General features: G+C 39.5%; 1 protein-coding gene across 2 annotated transcripts; it reads left to right on the top strand.

Moving 5' to 3' along the window:
• The first annotated feature begins 6,253 nt into the window (after nt 1-6,253).
• LOC146578764 (V-set and immunoglobulin domain-containing protein 1-like) lies at nt 6,254-12,758 on the top strand. 2 transcript variants are annotated; one of them, XM_085269095.1, is made up of 3 exons: nt 6,254-6,442; nt 8,584-8,931; nt 11,802-12,758. In XM_085269095.1, the coding sequence occupies exons 1-3, from the start codon at nt 6,388-6,390 to the stop codon at nt 11,918-11,920; spliced, it is 522 nt and encodes a 173-aa protein (XP_085125221.1). In that variant the 5' UTR covers nt 6,254-6,387; the 3' UTR covers nt 11,921-12,758. The 2 variants fall into 2 exon arrangements, with proteins under 2 accessions (XP_085125221.1, XP_085125220.1); XM_085269094.1 differs by having other exon boundaries at nt 10,775-12,758.
• Nucleotides 12,759-20,651: the final 7,893 nt, after the last annotated feature.

The following is a 20,651-nucleotide window of genomic DNA, read 5'->3' as shown; positions in this document are numbered from 1 at the left end:
GCTGCTTTTTCCTAAATATTTCTCAGTAACATTAAAAAGATCAGATTTCAAAACAAACTTTACTTTTTAAATCTTTTTAAACCTAAAAACTGTGCAGAAGCTCCTTTTTAATCAGACCTACTGCAGCTATGTTTCATTTTGACCTCATGGTGGCACTCAGTGGACTATGGATGGGGTCTTCAGTAAATGTCATGAATCCTGAAAATGTTCTTTTTTTACTGTTCATAACAAAGTGTGTTTAAGTCAGTGACTTTAAAAAATCTATTTCAGTCAGTAGCAGACTGCCTGAAAAGACTGAAGTTTCCTCCTCGTTTTCTGATCCTTTCAGAAGCTCTAGGTTTTGGTTTCAGTCACATCTTTTCTCTGAGCTGCTGAGCACTGAAACTACAAGAGATTCACTGTCAACCTCTAAATCTGACTACTTAAGATTGTTGTAAACATCATCAGCATGTGTCCTCGACACAGACTTTTGTAGAGATGATTCACAGCCAGCCTGATTATTCATGGTGCACTGACCCAGCTGTGACGGAAAACTGACCTCACTCAGCTGTCAGAGATAAAGGTACAGGTTGGGACACAGGATATGTGATATTTAGATTTAAGAAGATCTCCTAAGTCTTCAGTCCATCTTCTTCCACTTACCCTTGTCAGGGACATGGGGGGCTGGAGCCTAACTAGTTACCACAGGGTGAGAGGTGGGGTACACCCTGAACAGGTTACCAATCTGTCACGGGGTTAACACAGAGACACACAACCTCACATGTGTGGGTAATTTAGAGTGACCAATTAACATAATGCCTCTAACTGCATGTCTTTGGACTGTGGGAGGAAGCCAAAGTGAGAAAACCCACACAAACACAAGTATGTATGAATGTGTGTGAATGTTACTTAGAAAGCACTTACAAAAATGTGCTTGTGCGAATGGGTGTGACTGAGTGAATGCACATAAAGCGCTTTGAGTGCTCAGAAGAGTAGAAAAGCGCTATATAAGAACCAGTCCATTTACCATTTACAAGGAGAACATGCAAACTCCACACAGAAAGACCCCAGCCAGGTGGTGGAATCAAACTCGGGACTGTCTCTGTGCCACCATTCTGCCGCTATTTTACTGTGAGTCAGAATAAAAAGGAAAATAGATTTAAATGCAAGGTTTCATTTTATTGGATTGATACATATATACCAATAAGACAGTGCACATCACTTTCACAACAGCATTTGTTTTCAAAGACTTTATAGCTTTTCCTATAATACCTGGTGGGCCGGTCTCTAGTCAAAATGGCCAGGTCGATTTGTTTTTGTCCCATTCCAGCTCTGCATTGTGGCATGTTCCACTGTGGCAGGCAGGAAGTAGGACCCAAAATGCAGGACGCTCAGACGAGGGAGTAGACTCAAAGAGGCTGCTTTATTGCAGTTGCAATGAAAACACTCAATAAACATTACACTTGCAAAACAAACAAACAAAAAACTAGAAACCTAGGACCACTGAGCACAGAGGAAAACACACGTTATGAGCAGACAACACGACAGACAACAGAAGAAAACACAGAGTTTATATACACAGAGGGAGTGATCAGGAAACAGGAAACAGGAGGGAGACATGGCTGGGATTAATTGGGCATAACAAGATAGGGGAAAGCAAAACTGAATGCAGTGACATGAAACACAGACCTTCAAAGTAAAACAGGAAACACATGGACTGAACTCCAGACATGTAAACTTATCAGACTGCGGAGACAGAACATAGAGACCTGAGACGTGGGACAGAAAGAGAGGCCACAACACACAACACAGATTCATTAAGTAGTTCATTTTGTGCATAATTTTATATTGTTGTTGATAATAAATTAATTAAAGCAACAAAACAACCTGAAGGGCCACTTGGGAGCCGGTTCTCTTAAAAGAGCTGGAATTCCCATCACTACTGACCATGCATGGAGGGTTTCACCCCAAGTCCAGCACCCTGAGGCTGCATGCTAAGCAAAAGAAAAGAGGCCTGGGACTAGTGAGTGTCAGTACCACAGTCCAGGATGGGACAAGAACATCAACGAGTACATCAGGACACAATGTCATTGTTAGACCGCAAGTGTCCTGTGATTACGTGTAATTTTTGTGTAACATGTTTTGTAAAGGAAACAATAAAATAATAATGATAATATAAAATTCAATTAGGCATACAATGAATTGTGTACATCAATAATACTTGTTTTATTAGTCTTTCTATAATCACTTTAATACAATAAAAAAACAATCAGTATTACATGTTTGAACAGATTTTCTATTTATGAGAATTTTCGATCAACTCCTCTGTGACCTTTAGTTTTACGTTAAGTAATGAGCCATGAAGCAGAATTCCAAAGATGTAGTATCAGAAGTAGCAGCTAAACTTCATAAAATATACTGCAAGCATATTGCTAAAAATAACTGCACCAGTGTTGTGTTTGACTTTTATCCTGTTTGAATCTGGTGTGTGTGAAACCTGCTCCTGTTCATGGTTTCTGTCATGATTTACACTCTCCTCTGTGTTTGTATGATGGTCCTGTCAAGGTTTGAGTTTCAGTGTTTTTTAAATTGTGGATTTTACGTGGAAAATGCTCAAACTTTGGGCAATTAATTAATATTTTCTGCTCTTGTAGGTTCAACGTGTTTATTATTGTAGAAATGACTATGAATAATCTTTATTTTAACCCAAATGTGTCTGTAGATGAACCCACGTGTGTCTCTAAACTACACAAAAACAAGTATTTCCAGTTGCTTTAATTAAAAAGAATCAGTAACTGCTAAATTCAAAACAAATAGTTTAAATAGCTACATTGCTGTAACATCTACAGACAACAAAAATTAACCAACCACTTTCTAAAAATGGTCTTACTCTGCTGTCGAGTGGCACTGAAGCTCTCCAATAACTGAGGTCAGGCGCAGACAATAAAACGAGTGTGCAGCTCTTGGCTGAACTAAGAATCTGACAGGACAGTAAACTGGTGTAAAGGATGGAGGAATCCCATCATGTTGTACAGTTCATACTCCGTATTTAGAGCAGAGTGTCACAAAAAAGCTGCTGTTTATTTCTAACATTCATTTTAATAATGAAGAACAAATAACAGTTCATGCACTGCACAATGTTCTCTGTGAGATTCACATAGCAGACCTAGCAGGTGTGTCTAAAATTGTGGCCAGTGAGTGTATGCACTGTGTAAAAAGTCACAGATGAATAAGAGCCAGTAGGTGGCAGCAGAAGAGCTTCAGTTTGCTCAACAAGTGATGGTTTTCATCACCTTGAGTCTGGCCTCAGTTTGACTGCCTTCAGCAGGCCTCATGTCCCATCAGTGATATATTAATACATAGTAACATATGAATCTCTGTGTTGCTCTTAAAATGGACGAACAGATAAATACAGTAGTGAGAAATAGTTTTTTCAGCTGAGGCAGCTCTAAGTAAAGCCTTTTATTTCTTTTTGTGACTTGGAGAGAGTCTCACACGCATTTGTGACCGCTCGCCTTGATTATTGTAATGGACTTTATATTGGTATTGATCAGGCTTCACTATCACACTTGCAAATGGTCCAGAATGCTGCTGCTCGCCTATTCACAGGGTTACGCAAACGTGAGCACATTACCCCTGTTCTTGCCTCTTTACACCTGTTGCCTGTCCGTTTTAGAATTCATTTAAAAATTTTATTTTTTGCTTTTAACGTTTTAAATGGCCTGGCTCCTATTTACCTGTCAGACCTTCTACACCTGTACACTCCACAAAGGTCGCTTAGATCAACTGACCAGTCACCCCTTGCTGTCCCCTTGTTTAGACTGAAACAACTGGGGGACCAAGCTTTTGCTGTTGTGGCCCCCAAATTATGGAATAAACTGCCCCATATTACACTGGCCCCAACACTTGAAATGTTTAAATCACTTTTAAAAACACACTTTTTTTCAAAGGCTTTTTAGGAGTAGTACCAGAGTCAGTTTGTAGTCAGTTTTAGTCAGCTGTTGGTCACTCTTAATCTTTTTATTTTGTTAATTTTATTCATTGTAGATTTTGTCTATTTTACTTATGTTTTAATATTTAATTTTTATCTTCTTTTTCATTTGTGTATTTATTTTACATTAATTTATTTCTCTGCTTAATGTATGGCTTTTAACTGTTATCTCTGTTTATTATTGGAAAGCACTTTAGTCAACTTCACTGCTAATATATATATATATATATATATATATATATATATATATATATATATATATATATATATATATATATATCTGCTGATATTAACTGACCTAGTAAGAGAGAGGCAGCAGCAGGCCTACATATTACTGCATTTAAAGCCTGAGGCCCACAAGTCCCACAAATGAAGTGAGAAGTGCTGACTGTCGTTTTCTGATCAGTGTTTATGTTTTTAGAAAAATAATTAATACATAATTGGCTCGGATCGACAATATTAATTTATGAATGAAATGTGCCCTGTGGAAGCAGCCAGCTCCCCTCCCCTTTCGACAGATTGTGTGTGAGACTTCAGCACAGCAGCAGCAAGCAGAGCTGGTTATTTGGTGCCGCCTGCTGTCCGTCTCTCCCCTCTCCTCCCTGTACAAGCCAGAAGGATTTGGGGGGGGGGGGGGGGGGGGGGGGTTAGAAATGACGGAAAGAATAATTGGCTCTGTTTTGAGTTTTGTTCAAAAAAGAATGACTTCATATAGGGAAAAATATATATCATATGTGCAGGACACCTTAAACTAGTTTTTTAATTAAGCAGCAAGGCAGAACAAAGTCGGGCCTGTATCAAGACACGAGGACTAAACCCCAATTCAACCAGACCAAGAACTGATCCGGAATTAAAACAGGACTACAACAGTTCAAAATCAGGACTATTTAGGATTTAACCAAAACAGAACCAGAATCAGAACTAGATGATAGTAGCACTAAAAATCATCATAGACCTGCACTACACTTATTTTTTTAATTCTACCAAAGTCCACTATTTAGATTGAGAAAAGTTTATATAATTATTTAGCCTTGTTGTGCAAACAAGCCTGCAGAACTTAATAAATATAGAATTTGAAAAATAACAAACCTAAAAAGAAACACTAGGTACTAGATACATGAGTACCTATGATATGATTACTTTTGGTAAACAACCATTTGACTAACATGTGTGTCTCACCTGCTCTCTCTCCCTCTCTGTCCTCTCTGTGCTGACAATCAAGCCAAACACCAACATCATCAAATATACAGTTGAAACCAGATATTTACAAACTCTTCAGATAAAAACACAAACACTTTTTTAATTGTAACATCAAATCAGACTAAATGTTTATTTTTTTAGGTTGATAAATATAAAAAACATATTTGTTAACTTTAAGAGTAAAGAGAGAAACTATCTGTATTTCTCAATTGCAAATGGCACCAAACTGTATTCAAAATTGAGCCACACTTAGCTCTACTTTACTCTTTAAAGAGTTTCAGGCAAAGTTACACTAACCCTAGTTTCCTAGCTGACGCTAACAAATGCTAATGTTAGCCTCTGATTTGGGCTGCTAAAGTAAAGACTTTTAGCTAGCTGATCAGCATAGATTAATTTAATCAGCCTGTTAATTAACCACCGTCTGTAGTGGTAATATTATTGAAAGTATAGTTTCACCTCAGCACATTTACAATTATGTCTATTTTGTAGCACATAGAAATGTTTAGGTAATAATTAAAGACACACAATTAAAATAAATAAAGACAATTGATAAGTGTATTTGGTAATACTGAAGCTTAAAGGAATTTGTTCAATTCTAAACTACCATTCGCTTTAATTTTCCGCCAAAATCTCCGGCGTCAACATGAGTCGCTTACCTTGTCCGTCACTTCCGTCCGAGTAAGAATTAAACCTGCAGTGACCGCTGGCGAACACCAGAGGGCAGCCAGTGAGCTCTGTTAGAACCATGCTAAGTTAACTTTGTTGTCTAAATGTTGATGCTGGTTACTGATTCACACTGAAGATTCAATAAGGTTCATTGTCATTACACAAGATATTTACAAAAATACACAGACGGAAAGCAGATATTATTTCTACAGCATCTACAGTGGAATAATAAAAAAAAATAAAAAAAACAATTAAACAATACAAAACCTAAATAAGGATCATTTTAGGGTGTCATGAATGTGGGCTCGAGGCACTTTCCCGTGTTCACTTTGCGCTTTCTCCTACAAAAACAACAAAAACAGGAGAGAGAAACATTGAGTGCAGCTTCAGAGTTAAAAGCACACTGTGACGGCTGATGTAGTTCAGGTGGGTGTGTCCCTGAACGCAGCAGACTGCCCCTTGCCTCAGACTGCTTTTGGCACGACACCAGATTTACACAAATCGAGTTTCCAGCAGCTTCAGGAGGGTCAGTTGTGAGTTATTCAACAGAAATGTCTCACATCCTTCTTCTTCTTCTTCTGACTTTTGAGACTGTGGCATTAGAAGGTGAGTAGCTAAAAATAAAATAAAAAAAAAAACTGCTGGCAGTCTGACAAATGCTGTGACTCACAATTTTTTAGAGCACGTTTTAACAGCTGTTTAAATGTAAACATTAATAGCAGCGTGTTTGCAGCAGGACTGGACGTGCGAATAGCTTGGAGGAGATTGTTCCAGAGGACCTCTGGTCTTTATCCGTAACTTAGGTTCCACCAAGAACAACTGATCCCAGTGCTCTCGTGGGAGTATACAGGTGGAGGAAATCTCCGGAGCTGGAGACAGAAATTGTTATTTGCCAGGTCTTTAATCTTGTCTGGAGTTCCCCCACCGCTATCTTACTGGAACTGAAAGAAAAGAAAAGACTGGAAAAATTACATTAACAAAACTGCTGAACTACACAGAGCAGCAGAGTTGAGTATGTGGAGTTAATCTCATTTAAAAACTTGCCACATCTTCTCTAAGTCACAAGGGCTGGCTTCATTCTTCTGTTTAACTAGCGTGTCTGTCGGTAGATGCTTATGATAAGATACTATAATTAGTCAAGTCGCATCTTGCTGATCTTGTCGTGTTTGTTTTTGGGAGATTTTTTGTCTCCCTCTGAGGGATTAAACCTTTCTCGGGACATACTTCTTGCGTTGTACTTGCACACAGTCAGTGTGCATAAACACGACACAGTAGTTTTAAGTTGTCAGATGATTACTGATAGATCAGCTGCACAAGAAATATGCAGTTATCAGAATTTTTGCCTCCCGGTGGTGTCCCACCTTTGTTTTCCCCAGTATGTTGCGTGCACTATGTTATAGGTATGATGTCACTATGAATTTTTGTTATAACATATCAAAAGTTTACTGGTGTAATTGCAGACATTTCTTCATGAACCCAGAAAATGACCTCATGTGTTACAACTCTATCACATCTTATTGCATTTGGCGTCATAGCTCCCAGACATAGGTTTATAGTTTGTTCATACAAGTGTAACATCAGCGTATGTGCAAGTAATCTGTCAGGTCCACAATATTGTACTTTTGTTTTCTGCAGTGGTAGAAATGAAACCATTAAGTTGGAAGGAAGCAAGGAAAAGGAAACTCTTAATTTAGGCTCTACCAATCCTCATTTTCCTGTAAAGGAACTGAGTGTGCCACGTGAAATAAAAGAGACTTCACAACCTGTTCGCTAATCCGTGACCTTTCTCTTGCTTTGTACACACTCCTCATGTTTGTTATTTGATCCTGCACTCTCGCCCAGTTGGCATGGCATACCTACAATTTCAATGTGCATGTACAATGAGAATAAAGGTCTATTCTATTCTATTTTATTCTTATTTACAAATCTGTGTCATTGTGGGTTCTTAGCTACACATGTGGTAACAGTCAACAGAGTTTAGCGATTCAGAACAGCATGAGGAAATTAATGTGCTATTTTCAAAGGAAATATTCTTTTAAAATAGCCACAAAGTCTGATCCATAACACTTGGTACCATATGATGAAAATCTGGTTTTCCTGGAGAAGAGCTTGTTACTCAAGGCATTTCAAGATTTCAAGAAAGTTTTTGATCCCTTGAGGTGATCTTAAATAACCCAGACAGACACAAACAAACATCGAGTGCTGTAATCTAAGTCAGTAGCTTTTGCTGCCTCTTTTCTGTAAATGAACACATGGGTAGGTTAATAACCACTGAGGAGGATGAGTTTGCTTTTATTCTTTTCTCTTCTTGTGCATGAGTTATTCACACGAGCAGGTGACGCATGCACATTTATGGAGGACGCTTTCCCCAACAAGCAACAGAAAAGTAGGCCCATAACAGCCTCTGGCCTACATCTATCAAGGACATTTGTCACTGTGTGTGAAAGTGCATCATCAAGAGGAAATTTAAAAAAAAAAAATCATATTTCTCTTTGGTCCCTGGCCTTGTTTTGGAAATATGTCGAGCTGCAGGAATCCATTACTTTGATTAATCCACTGATGTTTTTTTAAGACTTCCTCGATCCAAATAGTTTCTGTCAGATGTCTCTAGATATGCTCGTCTACTGAAAAAAAAGAACTGTACAGGAGGAGTTACGCCAGCATTTCTACACAATATGTCGTAAAGAAATGGATCGCAACATCTTATCAATGTTTGTTCTTTTTTTCTTTTGTCTTTGGTCACACAGAGATAAAAGTGAGGCCTAGACAAGATGTCACTCTTCAGTGTCAGAGTCTCAGCAGTGTAAATATCACCCTGTTAGAGTGGAGCATACCTGAGATTAAGTCAGACGGATACGTCTTCTTCTACCGAAACCGGCGCTCATATGAAAGCTACCAGCACGAGCGTTTTAAAGGCCGAGTGGAGCTGAAACACCCGTCTATGAAAAACGGAGACGTTTCTGTGATTCTGAAGAACGTCAACATCAACGATACAGGAACATATGAGTGTCGGATTATAACCAGTGATCTCAGCAGCGGTCAGAGAGTTCAGAGTGAGTCCAGGCGGTCCATCGACCTCACAGTCATAGACTCTGGTGAGTTGAGAGGTCCACCTTACTACTTATTCTTCTTCTGACTTGTAGGGACATGCAGAGCCAAATTGCAGCCCTCGCTGCACTGCTAAGCACAAAAGAGCTTTTTGTGTCTGTGAACTGTGATGCTGGCTTTTTGCACCCCCACAGATGTTCTCTGAGGGAAGCATTGTCTGTCCATGCGTGGTAAAAACAGAAGACCATGCTTGTTATTTTCCACCATTTGATTTCAAAAACAAAAGAAAAGGAAAAAGAGACACAAAAAGCCCCAACTTTTGCCACTGCAGAGGATTTATTTATCTTTTTTGGTCTACTTTCCACGAACTTGACGTGGTTTGAAAGATCACTGCAGTCTGCAGTTAACATGATCTTTCTACTTGTGTTACGTGACATATGCTGATGCTTCCTGCAGTGGCGTGTGAGTGGTGATAAATCTGATCTGACGTAGTTGTTTATTGGCCCCGTTTTATTTTCATTCAGACATCTGTTATTGCTCATTTTCCTGTGTGTGATTATACCAGCCGAGTGCATTTTACTTCTTTGACTGTCTTAGAGTTTTGAAGGTGGTGGCGCAGTGAACCGAGAAAAAGGCAAAGAGCTGATAGCCAGAGGCTCTGAGGCTGACACAGATGTCGGACATGAGAACTGTTTAAACTGAGTTTGATGTTGTAGAGTGCCTATGGCAGAGTAAATTATAATGCAGAAAAATATGCATGATATGACTGGATCATAGTTGTTGTAGCATTAATATGTGCATCCTTTTAATGTATAAGATGGAAATTTTATTCAGTTATGCTGCTCGGTGGTTTTATCTATATTAATCCAGCAATATATATCAGTAGACTTACAACTAAAAGTGTAAAGTAATGAACTAAAGTTTCAGATTTCATGTGGTGCAGTGTCACCCTGCACTCTGCTCTTTGGGTGCACCCCTGCTTTTTTTCTTTCTGTGAGGAAAATGTATTTCAATTCAATTCAATTTTATTTATATAGCGCCAAATCACAACAAAAGTCGCCTCAAGGCGCTTCATAGATACAGAGAAAAACCCAACAATCATATGACCCCCTATGAGCAAGCACTTTGGCGACAGTGGGAAGGAAAAACTCCCTTTTAACAGGAAGAAACCTCCAGCAGAACCAGGCTCAGGGAGGGGCGGCCATCTGCTGCGACCGGTTGGGGTGAGAGAAGGAAGACAGGATAAAGACATGCTGTGGAAGAGAGACAGAGGTTAATAACAGATATGATTCAATGCAGAGAGGTCTATTAACACATAGTGAGTGAGAAAGGTGACTGGAAAGGAAAAACTCAATGCATGATGGGAATCCCCCAACAGCCTACATCTATTGCAGCATAACTGAGGGAGGATTCAGGGTCACCTGGTCCAGCCCTAACTATATGCTTTAGCAAAAAGGAAAGTTTTAAGCCTAATCTTAAAAGTAGAGATAGTGTCTGTCTCCCGAATCCAAACTGGAAGCTGGTTCCACAGAAGAGGGGCCTGAAAACTGAAGAATTTAGAAGTATATATTTATATTTAAGTGTATATTTCGTTCTGTTGCTTGCTGTTGAGGGTTTTTTTTTTAAAGGTACCTTTAAGGTACTTTACCTAATACACATGCAAGTGTTTGAGAGAAAAAATAAAAGCGTTGGTTTCTGAAACATGAGCACAGTGATGTGCTCAGTGTTTATGATCCAAGCGCCTGCCGATACTTTTATTACTTTTCTGACAGTTACGTCACTGTTGGACGTTATGACCTCTGCTAACTGCCAGGCGTATTTCAGTGTAAAAGAAATGCTGTCAGCATACCTCAGGCCTCTCACCTGTTTTATTTTTGTTTTTCTCTTCAGGAGATCCGACTGTAGAACACAAGGACACGCATGATTTAATTATCATTATTGTTGCAGTTGTAAGTTGTCTTATTGTTGGCGTTTGTGTTGCAGTATTTTTCATCCGAAAATGGAAATCATCAACACGCGGCAACTCTTATGAACATCCACCTGAAATGTTAAACAGTTGATCTGAAATGTTTGAGACGATGTGTGAAGCATTGTTATTTAGCGAGCAGACAGCATAAACAGAGCGTCTGTTGACAGCACTCATCTCACAGCAACAAGGGTTCGATGCACCGCTCCTCTGATCTTGAGTCACATTCGGGAGTCATTTTCTCCCAACAACCATTAAAAGTAACATTACATCAATACTGTGGCTGCAACAAGCTTTTTATAAACTTTAAATCTGTTTATTTTTCTTCTTTTTTCTTTTAAGTTTAACTTTATTCTGTGCATTTTTCTGCAGAGCTTGATTTTACCGTGAGAACAGCAGGTGAGCGTAGTGGAGCTTTTAGCAGGTAGAGAGGTGGAGGAGACAGACGTAGAGTAGATCAGTTTATGTAAGCTCTGATTAGACGGGGCATTAAGATGGGGCCACAATAGCACGGTTAGCAAGTTCTCTCAGTGAGTTAAGCACTTTATTAACTTTAAGTTTTTATTTTGCACTTTTAAACACTTGATTTATTTCTGTTTGTGGCAACTGCAGCCAATCAGCCACCTTCCTGCTTTCTGTCCATCGCCCCCATTAGAAATAATGACTCAATGTAATCTAATATGTGATTATAGTATACCCATGATATTTATTTATTTAATAAAATATAAAAACCATTATCATAATGGTTTTATTGTGTTATTATATGAGTTGTGGAAAGTTCTGAGTTGGATCTGTAAATATCAGAAACCTTATCAGTGATTTAAACTCAGCTGATCTCAAGTTCAGATCTCCACCTCGGGCGTGGCTGTTTTTAGACTTCCATCATGACATCTTGTTCTTGTTCCTCTGTGCAAAATACACAGTTGATCTTTCAGCGTTTTTCATTTTCAGGACTTCACATGAGCATTAATCTGGTGAATAGAGAGGATTTTCAATCTGAAGATGTTTTAACACAATCTGAGTCAGTTGGTGCTTTCAGCCCTGACAGTTTGGCTCGTTTCCTGTTCTGATGCCTCAGGATCTCGTCCTTTCTCCTGATCTGCATCCTCGCCTGTTGTGCTGCCTGAAGGTGTTGAAACTCATCAGAAAACTGCTCAGTCGTGAAGTTCCGGTTGGTTTAAAATCTAATTTGTTTGTCGTTTGTACGTTTGAGGTGTGTGGTGAGGCTGCAGAGCGCTCTGTGGCAGAGGTCAGAGAGGGACTTCCTCTGAGATCTAAAAGCAGCAGCTGCTCTGAAAACAGTCCAGAGGTTTCTGATTTTTATTGATCCGTTCTCAGGCCTTTTCAGAATTTATGTCTTTGACTAGTGTACTCAATGTTAATGTTTCACTTGTTGTTTTTTGTTTTGTTACCCATCACTGATCACACCACCGTCAGTACAAATGTTGTGGATCCAATCTGACTCTGAGTGATGAGCCGAGTCCATTGTAAATATCCACTGTCATAAAAAGGGGAATAAAAAGGATATTTGAAGATCAAAAGGGGACAGTGCAATGAGCAAAATAAAAGTGGAAGAAGATGGACGGATGTTCAAAACTAAAACCTGAATAAATGAAAGTGAGCAGGACACGAGGTCGTATCAGGAATTTGAAGGAAGATCGAGGTATGAAAGCCTGTGGAGGGAAATGGAGCCTCACTCTGTTTTTTGTTATGTTTTCTTATGTTATGTGGCTCAAATTAGGAGATGATACATATTTTCTGTGTATTCGTATGTATGTATTTGAACATGTTCATTTCTCTGTACCATGTTTTTATATTTCTCCTTTGTTTGTTGTGACATAATTTTTTGATATTTATTGTTGTTGATCTGATCACAGAAATAAAATGAGAGCCTCACGCATCACAAGTAACAGAGTGAAGGGTTTGTTTGTTTGGTCTTATTTCCTCTGGGGCCTTTTTTCTCTGATTGAAGTAAAAATGGGGAAATTATGTCATTAACTTGAGCCTGTTTACATCTGTGCATTTCCTCTTCCTTCATTTAAGTCTGAGTAACTCTATAATTCTGTGTTTTGTCCTAAATACTTTCCTGCAAAAATTACTTTCTTAGTTAATGTAGAAGTCCAGCATTCAAATATGTTTAGATTTCTATTTGACAAACTAAAAAACGAGTTCAATCAGCACAGTCAAGAAGAAAAGTATTTCCTCTAACAGTGACTGGTACTGTTTTTGGGCTGTCGCAGGGATGGCTGCAGCTCATTTCAGATCCTCTTGGGTTATTTCCTCTCATGATTAAAACTCTGTTTACAGAAACACAACACAGTGTAAATATTAACCCTCCAGACTTAAACTGTCACTCAGTAACTCTTTTTTTTTTTTTTTATTTCCAGAGCTAGCAAAGCTTTTTAAAACCTTATTTTGGGCAAAGTCAGCAATTTTTTTGAAAACACTTGATGTCAGGTTTGTACATGTGGTTTTTATGTCTTGGGGATAATGTCCTGTATATAATAACTACCAAAACAGCTTTTCATGAAAGCTGCAGACGTGGTGCCACAGATGAGTCCATCCTCTGGAGATGACGGCTTAGTTGTCCCGTTCAAAAGATCGTGACTTCCAGCACCTTCAACACTCCCTCACATCCAGACTTTAAAGGATCCATTAAGGTCTGTTTTTATCTTTCTTTTTCCAACAGGAACTGGTTTCATGTATTTATTTATTTTCTCTGTCATCATAAAGTCATGCTGGTAGTGGTGAATCTTCAGCGTCTGCTATTCGCGCGGTGCCCTTTGCTTCCATAATAATAAAAAAAAAAGCAGCTGACTGTCAGTCACCTTGTTTTGAACAGTCAGAAGCCACGAGTGCAGCTCGTGAACTCTGTCATAACCGCAGGCAGAGCTCAGGAGACGTGTAGTGCAGTGACTTGTAGATAAACATTTATGATAAGGTGGGGACTGGTGGAGTGTGACTTTTCACTTCGGGAAACTGAAATGAGGCAGAAGGAGACTCCTCTGTAGACAGCCTGTAAATAATCGACTCAGCACAGCACAAACACTACTGGTCAGAAATTTGATTTAATCAATTTCATGACATCATCATTCCAGAATTAAAGCAGAAATAATTTAGAGGGTGAAGCTGCACATTTTCTCCTCCTGTGCTGTTTCACTAATGTTCTTTGTGGATGTTTCCTGTTTGACAAAAACAGCCACATAAACAACTGCACGACCCCCAGAATCAGATCATCAGATTGTTGCTGTACTTTCTTTGGTTTCAGCTGGTGCTGTGAACAGGATGCGGCCAGAATAAATAATTAAACTAAACCTATGGACACTGTGTGTGTGTGTGTGTGTGTGTGTGTGTGTGTGTGTGTGTGTGTGTGTGTGTGTGTGCGCATGCAGGAGAGCCCCTGAACATGAACATCTGTTTCTTCCCCCTGAGTTTTAAACTTGGAGCAAAACAGAAACAGGCCTTGTAGTGAGCAGTGATGGTGGTAAAGTGGCTGTGCTCATGAGGGGAAGAGAGATGTGCTGCCACCTGTTGGCTGTAGTTTGTCACTGAAGCTTTAATTAAACATTAGATTTTATTCTCATGAATTAATTAACTTTGAAACATATTCTTTAAAAAATGTTTTTCACATGTCAGAAATAAATATCAAAAACACTCTTGGGGCTTTATTATGTACACTGTTACACCTGTCCGATTACTTTTTTCAAGTAACGAGTAAAGTAAGGGATTACTATTGCAAAAACGGTAATTAGATTACCGTTACTTTCCCGTAAGCACGCTGCGTTACTAAAACCATGATTTTTTTTTTTTGCGAGAATGTCTCATGACAGTGACGTAAGCGAGTGCGACGTTCGTGGCAACAGCTGTGTGCAGATCAACAATGGATAATATATCAAGTGTGGGAGAGAGTATGAGTGTGCAGCGTTTAAAGCGTGGAAGTACTGACCTTACTTTGAGTTTGATTCCATAAAAAGTGACAAAAACATTAGTGTCCATTGTGCGTGGGAAGAAAACTTCTTTTTACAGCGAAAAAAACCCTAAACTTCCAAGCAAGCACCGAGTGCACTAGGACCTAAATTCACAGAGAAACTCGCGGATTCTTCAACTGACCGTAAACCTCCGCCTACCCTACTCCTGCTTTACAGGTGAAAATAGAGCAACAGGACCGCTGAGTCTTTGACTTTATTTATTTTCTGCTGTGTTTTACTTGCATCTATTTGAAAGACTGAGTGTAAACACAAAAAATATTTTATTTTATGTGCTGGAATGTGCAGAAAATAGGTTTAAATGTTAAACAAATTTCTTCCAGTCAGTCAATGTTGCATGTAATTAAATTTTTGCTTGATGCATAAAGTTAAAAGATTAAAACTAATGAAACAAGTTTTAAAAAGAGACTTTTCCATTTGATTACATTTTGTATGATGGATTATGCAGAAAAAGTAGATTTGGGCTGAAAGATCTATCACTTTATCACCTCTTCAGGTTTGTAAATCGTGTTTTAAAAAGTAACTAAGTAATTAATTACTTTTGAAAATAAGAAATCAGTAAAGTAACGGGATTACTTTTTGGGGAAGTAATCAGTAATTAGTTACTGATTACTTTTTTCAAGTAACTTGACCAACACTGCACATCAATAGCGCCAACACATAATTTTAATTTTAAGCAGCTGCACACGTGAGTCTTAGTTCCTGTGCAGTGTGTGCTGAGGTCGTAAACATCTGTGACGTCATTCAGTCTTAGACAGTCTGGAGACGTCGCTGGTTCAATAAGTTCAGACCAGCAGAGGTGAGAGTCACGACTGAAGTGCTCAGGAGCAAGTTTCTATAAAAATGGACCAGCAGCTCAGTGCTGTGATCAAACCGAGCTCTGATGCTGCCCTCTACTGGCAATGAGGTGAACTCCACCTCTCAGCAGAAACACACTTTTCCTGATGGGAACACAGAACCAGTTCTAGATTAGTCACCAGCACTGGATCCATGGAGAAAGAGGATTAGTCCCAAATCTACAGGATGTTAACTCAGAAGAATTTTGCTTTAAATTATAACTGGATATGAAGTGTATATAAAGGCCTTTGTAGAGCCACGTGAACCATTTGTCTTTTTATATTCTCCTCCTAGTGTCAAAGATCTGTCACTTTAAACACCAAAGTGTTTCTCGCCATGTTGTTGACCTCATACTGATTTACTTTGACTGTAATCCTCTGAATACTCCACCTTTCACCACATCCAGTGGCAGGAGGTGGAGGTCATTTAGAGATGGTGTAACAGCTGACCTGAGAGCCAATTAGAGCACAACATGAACATGATGTGAATCTCTCATTCCAACACATTTGTTTGAGATGTGGAGACTGTGGAGGCGACCTGAGTACAGTGAACTCATCGTCATGGTCAAGAAACCAGCTGGAGATGCATGAAGGACGTTTTTGTCACATTAGTGGAAAGAAAACATCAAAATCAGTGTGATGTGTGAAACATGTGAATGAGGTTTTCTGTTTCCATGTCTGCACATCAGAGCATGATTTATATCACATCAGTTAAATCCTTTGTTCTTTCTCTCTGTAGTCATAAACAACCAGCTTAACAAATTAAAACATAAATGTGTTTTACAACATTTATAACAGCTGTTGTGTTTATAAACTTTGACAGTTTATGGGATTTATTCTTAATATTTTTTGTAAAATTGTCTGAAATCTGCAAGAAAAAAAAAACATGGATTACTTTGATTCCAGCTTCAGATTTATTTACAACAACAATCATATCAACAGGAACTTTATTTACAGTAGAAACATTTGAAGCACAAACTCTTTGTTTGGGAAAAGTTCCTTTACAGATAAATACAAAGCTCAGCATGATTGTTGGTCAGACGTTGAGGAGTTAAAGACAAAACTTCTAATTTGGATCATTTTTATACAACTTTAAAAAATAATCATTAATTATTGGAAATGTAAAAATAAAATGTGAAAATGTTTGCTGGACTGTTTGTCTGTGTACGGTTTTTACTAAGCTAACTACCTTTAAATTAGTAAACTCCCACCGTAAGGGTGTGTTTTAACTGATGAAACTGTGTCGTACTCTGATTGCTGCCTTTTATAAGTTTTATTGCACAAGCATAAACTAACACCAGTACAGTAACCGTGCCTTTACAGAAGCCAGGTAATCAACTGAAAGACACAAAATAAAACAACCACACAACATTAACAAAGCAACACTATTAATGACAGTACAGTTTAGTAATAGTCATATTTATAGCTTTAACATGTTACTCAGTTAAAACAGAAACTCACCAGCTCGGCTTCATCAGTCATAATAGCAATATCAATGAAAAGAAGATCCGGCAGGTAGGATCTATGAGCGGCTGTTAACACGTACCATCCCAGACTTGGATAAATCACTCCGTCTTAAATAAATTTGTCATTTAAAGAAAATATGAGTCTGGCTGATAATAAATCACAACAAACAAATTGGCATGTTAGTAATATGGAAAAATCCACACAGTCTGTTTTTTGCACCAAAGAAAACAATTTGAAGAAATCTGTGAAAATTGTCTTTTGGCACTTGCTGGTGTTACAGTTCAGCTCGTTTGTCTTACATGATTGGAAAAAAATAACACAAGAACACTCTCTCAAAAACCGAGGCAAAAGGCAGAGGCAGGAGGGACAGCCTACACAGTCTGCTCAAATCAAAGAGTCCCCCACGAGCGAAGAATCCTCAGCCTTTTGTATTCCTAGGTAAACGCAGGCAGCCGCGTCATTGGTCCGCTGCATTCGAGGATCCCGCAGCAGCCAATGGCTCCGATCTGCATGCAGTTGGGCGGGCATAGGTCCCTGGCCAGCCAATCACCTGTGAGTCCTGGCACACTTGAATTTCCATACAGGAAGGCGGGCTGTAGATCAGGTGGCCGCTAACCAGAAGGTCGGTGGTTCGATCCCAGGCTGCTCCAGTCTGCATGCCAAATATCCTTGGGCAAGATACTAACCCCATGTTGCTCTCCGATGCATCCATTGGAGTGTGAATGTGTATGAATGTTAGATTGAGCACTTAAGAGACTGGAAGAAGTGCTCGTGTGAATGAATTTGTTGTATAAAGCGCTTTGAGTGCTGAAAAGCGAGGACATGAAAATTAATTTCAGGATATCCTCAACTGTTCTCTGGGAGACTCTGATCAGCTGGAAAAACCGAAACATTTCAAACATGCTGAATTTTAACTGGAGGCTGGTATGAACCCTGTTTGTTTGGTTTAACTTTTCTGTAAATCAGAAAACCACCACCAACAACAACAACAGCAGCAACAATAGCCCCAACAGCAACTTTCATTCCAACAGATCCATCCTTCTTCCCTCCATCCTCCTTCCCTCCATCCTCTGTGTCTCCTCCTGTCTGACCTGCAGGTGAGAAACAGGTGTGAGGTGTCAGCTGTCAGGTAGGTGATGAGTGAAGAACAGAACAGAATCCATTTCCTCTTCAAACTGCTGTCAGACATTATCTACTGCACTCTGATCACATCACTCAGACCAGCTGCTTTCTACAAAGTCTCATCAACAACATCTTTAGAAACAAACATCAACAACCAGGAAGCAGCTTCACCTCTGATCACACACACACTCAACTCTACTCACTCACCTGGAGGATCAACAACACTCAGGGTGATGCTGCAGAGGATCTTCAAACCATCTGTACGTTTCTGGATGACACCACACTCGTATGTTCCAGCGTCATTAATCGTCACGTTCTTCAGAATCAAAGACACGTCTCCATCCTTCATCTGTCTGTCCTGCAGAGCCACCCGGTTCTTAAAAGACGGATGCTGGTTGGTGGTATCATTGAACCCTTTGTCATAAAAAAGGACAGAGCTACCTTCCAAGTCTGGTTTGCTCCAGTCTAAAACTGTGATGTTGTTGTTTGGAGCTCGACATGTCAGAGTGATGTCCTGTCCAGACTCAGCTGTGATGTTTTTCTGGGCTGAAAGAGGAAACAACACAGAGCAGAGAGGTCACGAAGGTTAAAATGCAACTTTTCATTTCTAGAACAGTGATTATTGTGATGGGCTCCATCCAAAAACACTCAAAGAGAAACATGAAACATATGAGTCCAGCAGAATTTCAGGACCGTGTCAGCGTAACCTTAAACAATTGTTGTTTTTTTCACAGCGTTATTATTTTAGTTCGATGTTTTGCGCTGGTTTTCATTTTAATTTGGTTTCAAATGGATAACACGCGTTAACAATTTTCATACTCGTTTTCAGTCATGATTTAAATGTCATTAAAATAATGGTTATTTTGCTGGTTATTGGTATCAATGCGCTTTTGCCGATACAAAAACACATATTTATTTCCCAGGTCAGGTCTTTTACACTTTACAGCTGTGATTGTGTTGTTGTTTGGAGCTCGACACGTCACAGTGATGTTCTGTCCAGACACAGCTGGAAACAGCACAGATCAGAGAGGTTAAAGGTTAAAATGCAACTAGTCTCTTGTACAGCAGCCAAGCAGAGTGAAGATCAGTGACTCTCTGTCACTCCTATCAAAGACTCTCAGGGCAACATTAATACAAGAAAGACTTTTTTTGAGAACAACATCGAAATTTCCACATTAAAGTCCAAATTATATTTCAAGGTCCAAGGCTATCCATGACTCCACGCTGATGTTTTTTCCTCAAACTTGTTAATGGATAATACAAAGCAAAGCAGCTCGTTCGGTACATGTTAGAGTCTCTGCGTGTTGTGGTAAACACGGACACACAGCGTGGGGAGGTCGTGTTTCAGCCCTGGCTGGTGAAGAGAGTAAAGACGGCGGGGCCACAGCCTGGTTTGTGTGCTGTGGAGTCGGCCCTGTAGGGCGGACTGTACACAGTGCTGCACGTTTGTGTAACGCTGGATTGTGCTGCAGAAGAGGCTGCAAGAGGTTAACTTTACTTTATGTTCAACGTGATAGTACGTGTTTAAAAAAAACTAATAACAAACATCGACAGGAAAAACATACTAAGAAGCTGCGACACCTCAATGTACAAAAATAGGAAAATACTTCCTAAACAATTCCCAAATCTGCCACAAGATGGCGATCCAGGACAAGGAATAAAAGCATTGCTGCTCAGCCATGCCTCCACCGTGACTATGGTTCATTAACCACATCACACAGTAATGTTCAAAGTACTAATCAAATTTTATCCCTGCCCTTGGCTGTAATCCAGGGTTTCTGGATGGGGAGATAAACTTCACTACAGTAATGTTCTCAGCAGGTACTTGACGCCGTTAACGAGGTTCTGATTCTGATCAGTGTTCCAGTTGTGAGTGTGTTTTAGTACTTTTACTTGTTTTAGTACAAGTTTTAGTACTTCTTTAGTGGCTTGGTTGTTCTCCTGAGATAACGCGGTAAAGTGAGCTGTGATTTGTGCGCCGGGGTGAAGCCAGCCGACCTGTTACTCGCCGCGACCATTAAGCCTCGCGGTAGCGCTTCTCCTCCTTCGCTGATCGCTACGGAAGCACGACATCGTGTCGAAAAGTCAGTTTCGAGCTTTTTATTCTTAATTTTCTCCCGTACCAGAGCACTGCACATGCTAATAGCATTATATTAATCCCAACTTCGGGTTTGCCTGATTAAAATCCCCTGTCATGTGAAAGTAATCCGGGACAGTCCGCTTTTTCTCCGCCACTCTTGTTTGCACCGACAGGCTAACTTTAGCGTGACGTGCCGCCTTGCTGTCGCTAGCTCGGTGGGTAGCTGTGTTTTGATTGAAGTGAACGTTTTCTGTTTTCTGAGGTTTCAGCCGAAAAACGATGTCCATCATGTCTCGGTGGCTCTAACAGT

Source organism: Mchenga conophoros, linkage group LG3, assembly GCF_057382185.1.
Source record: "Mchenga conophoros isolate Kocher_MC1m ecotype Shallow Benthic linkage group LG3, M_conophoros_male_GT1.1, whole genome shotgun sequence".
Taxonomy (NCBI): domain Eukaryota; kingdom Metazoa; phylum Chordata; class Actinopteri; order Cichliformes; family Cichlidae; genus Mchenga; species Mchenga conophoros.
Note: the sequence above shows the minus strand (reverse complement) of the source record. Positions and strands in the feature narration are given on the sequence as shown.

Excerpts from the sequence above, each read along its gene's own strand:
- LOC146578764 (XM_085269094.1), top strand. The coding sequence starts at position 6,388 with ATGTCTCACATCCTTCTTCTTCTTCTTCTGACTTTTGAGACTGTGGCA. Across the intron at positions 6,443-8,583 it reads TGAGACTGTGGCATTAGAAG|AGATAAAAGTGAGGCCTAGA; the intron begins GTGAGTAGCTAA and ends TTGGTCACACAG. Across the intron at positions 8,932-10,774 it reads CCTCACAGTCATAGACTCTG|GAGATCCGACTGTAGAACAC; the intron begins GTGAGTTGAGAG and ends TTTTCTCTTCAG.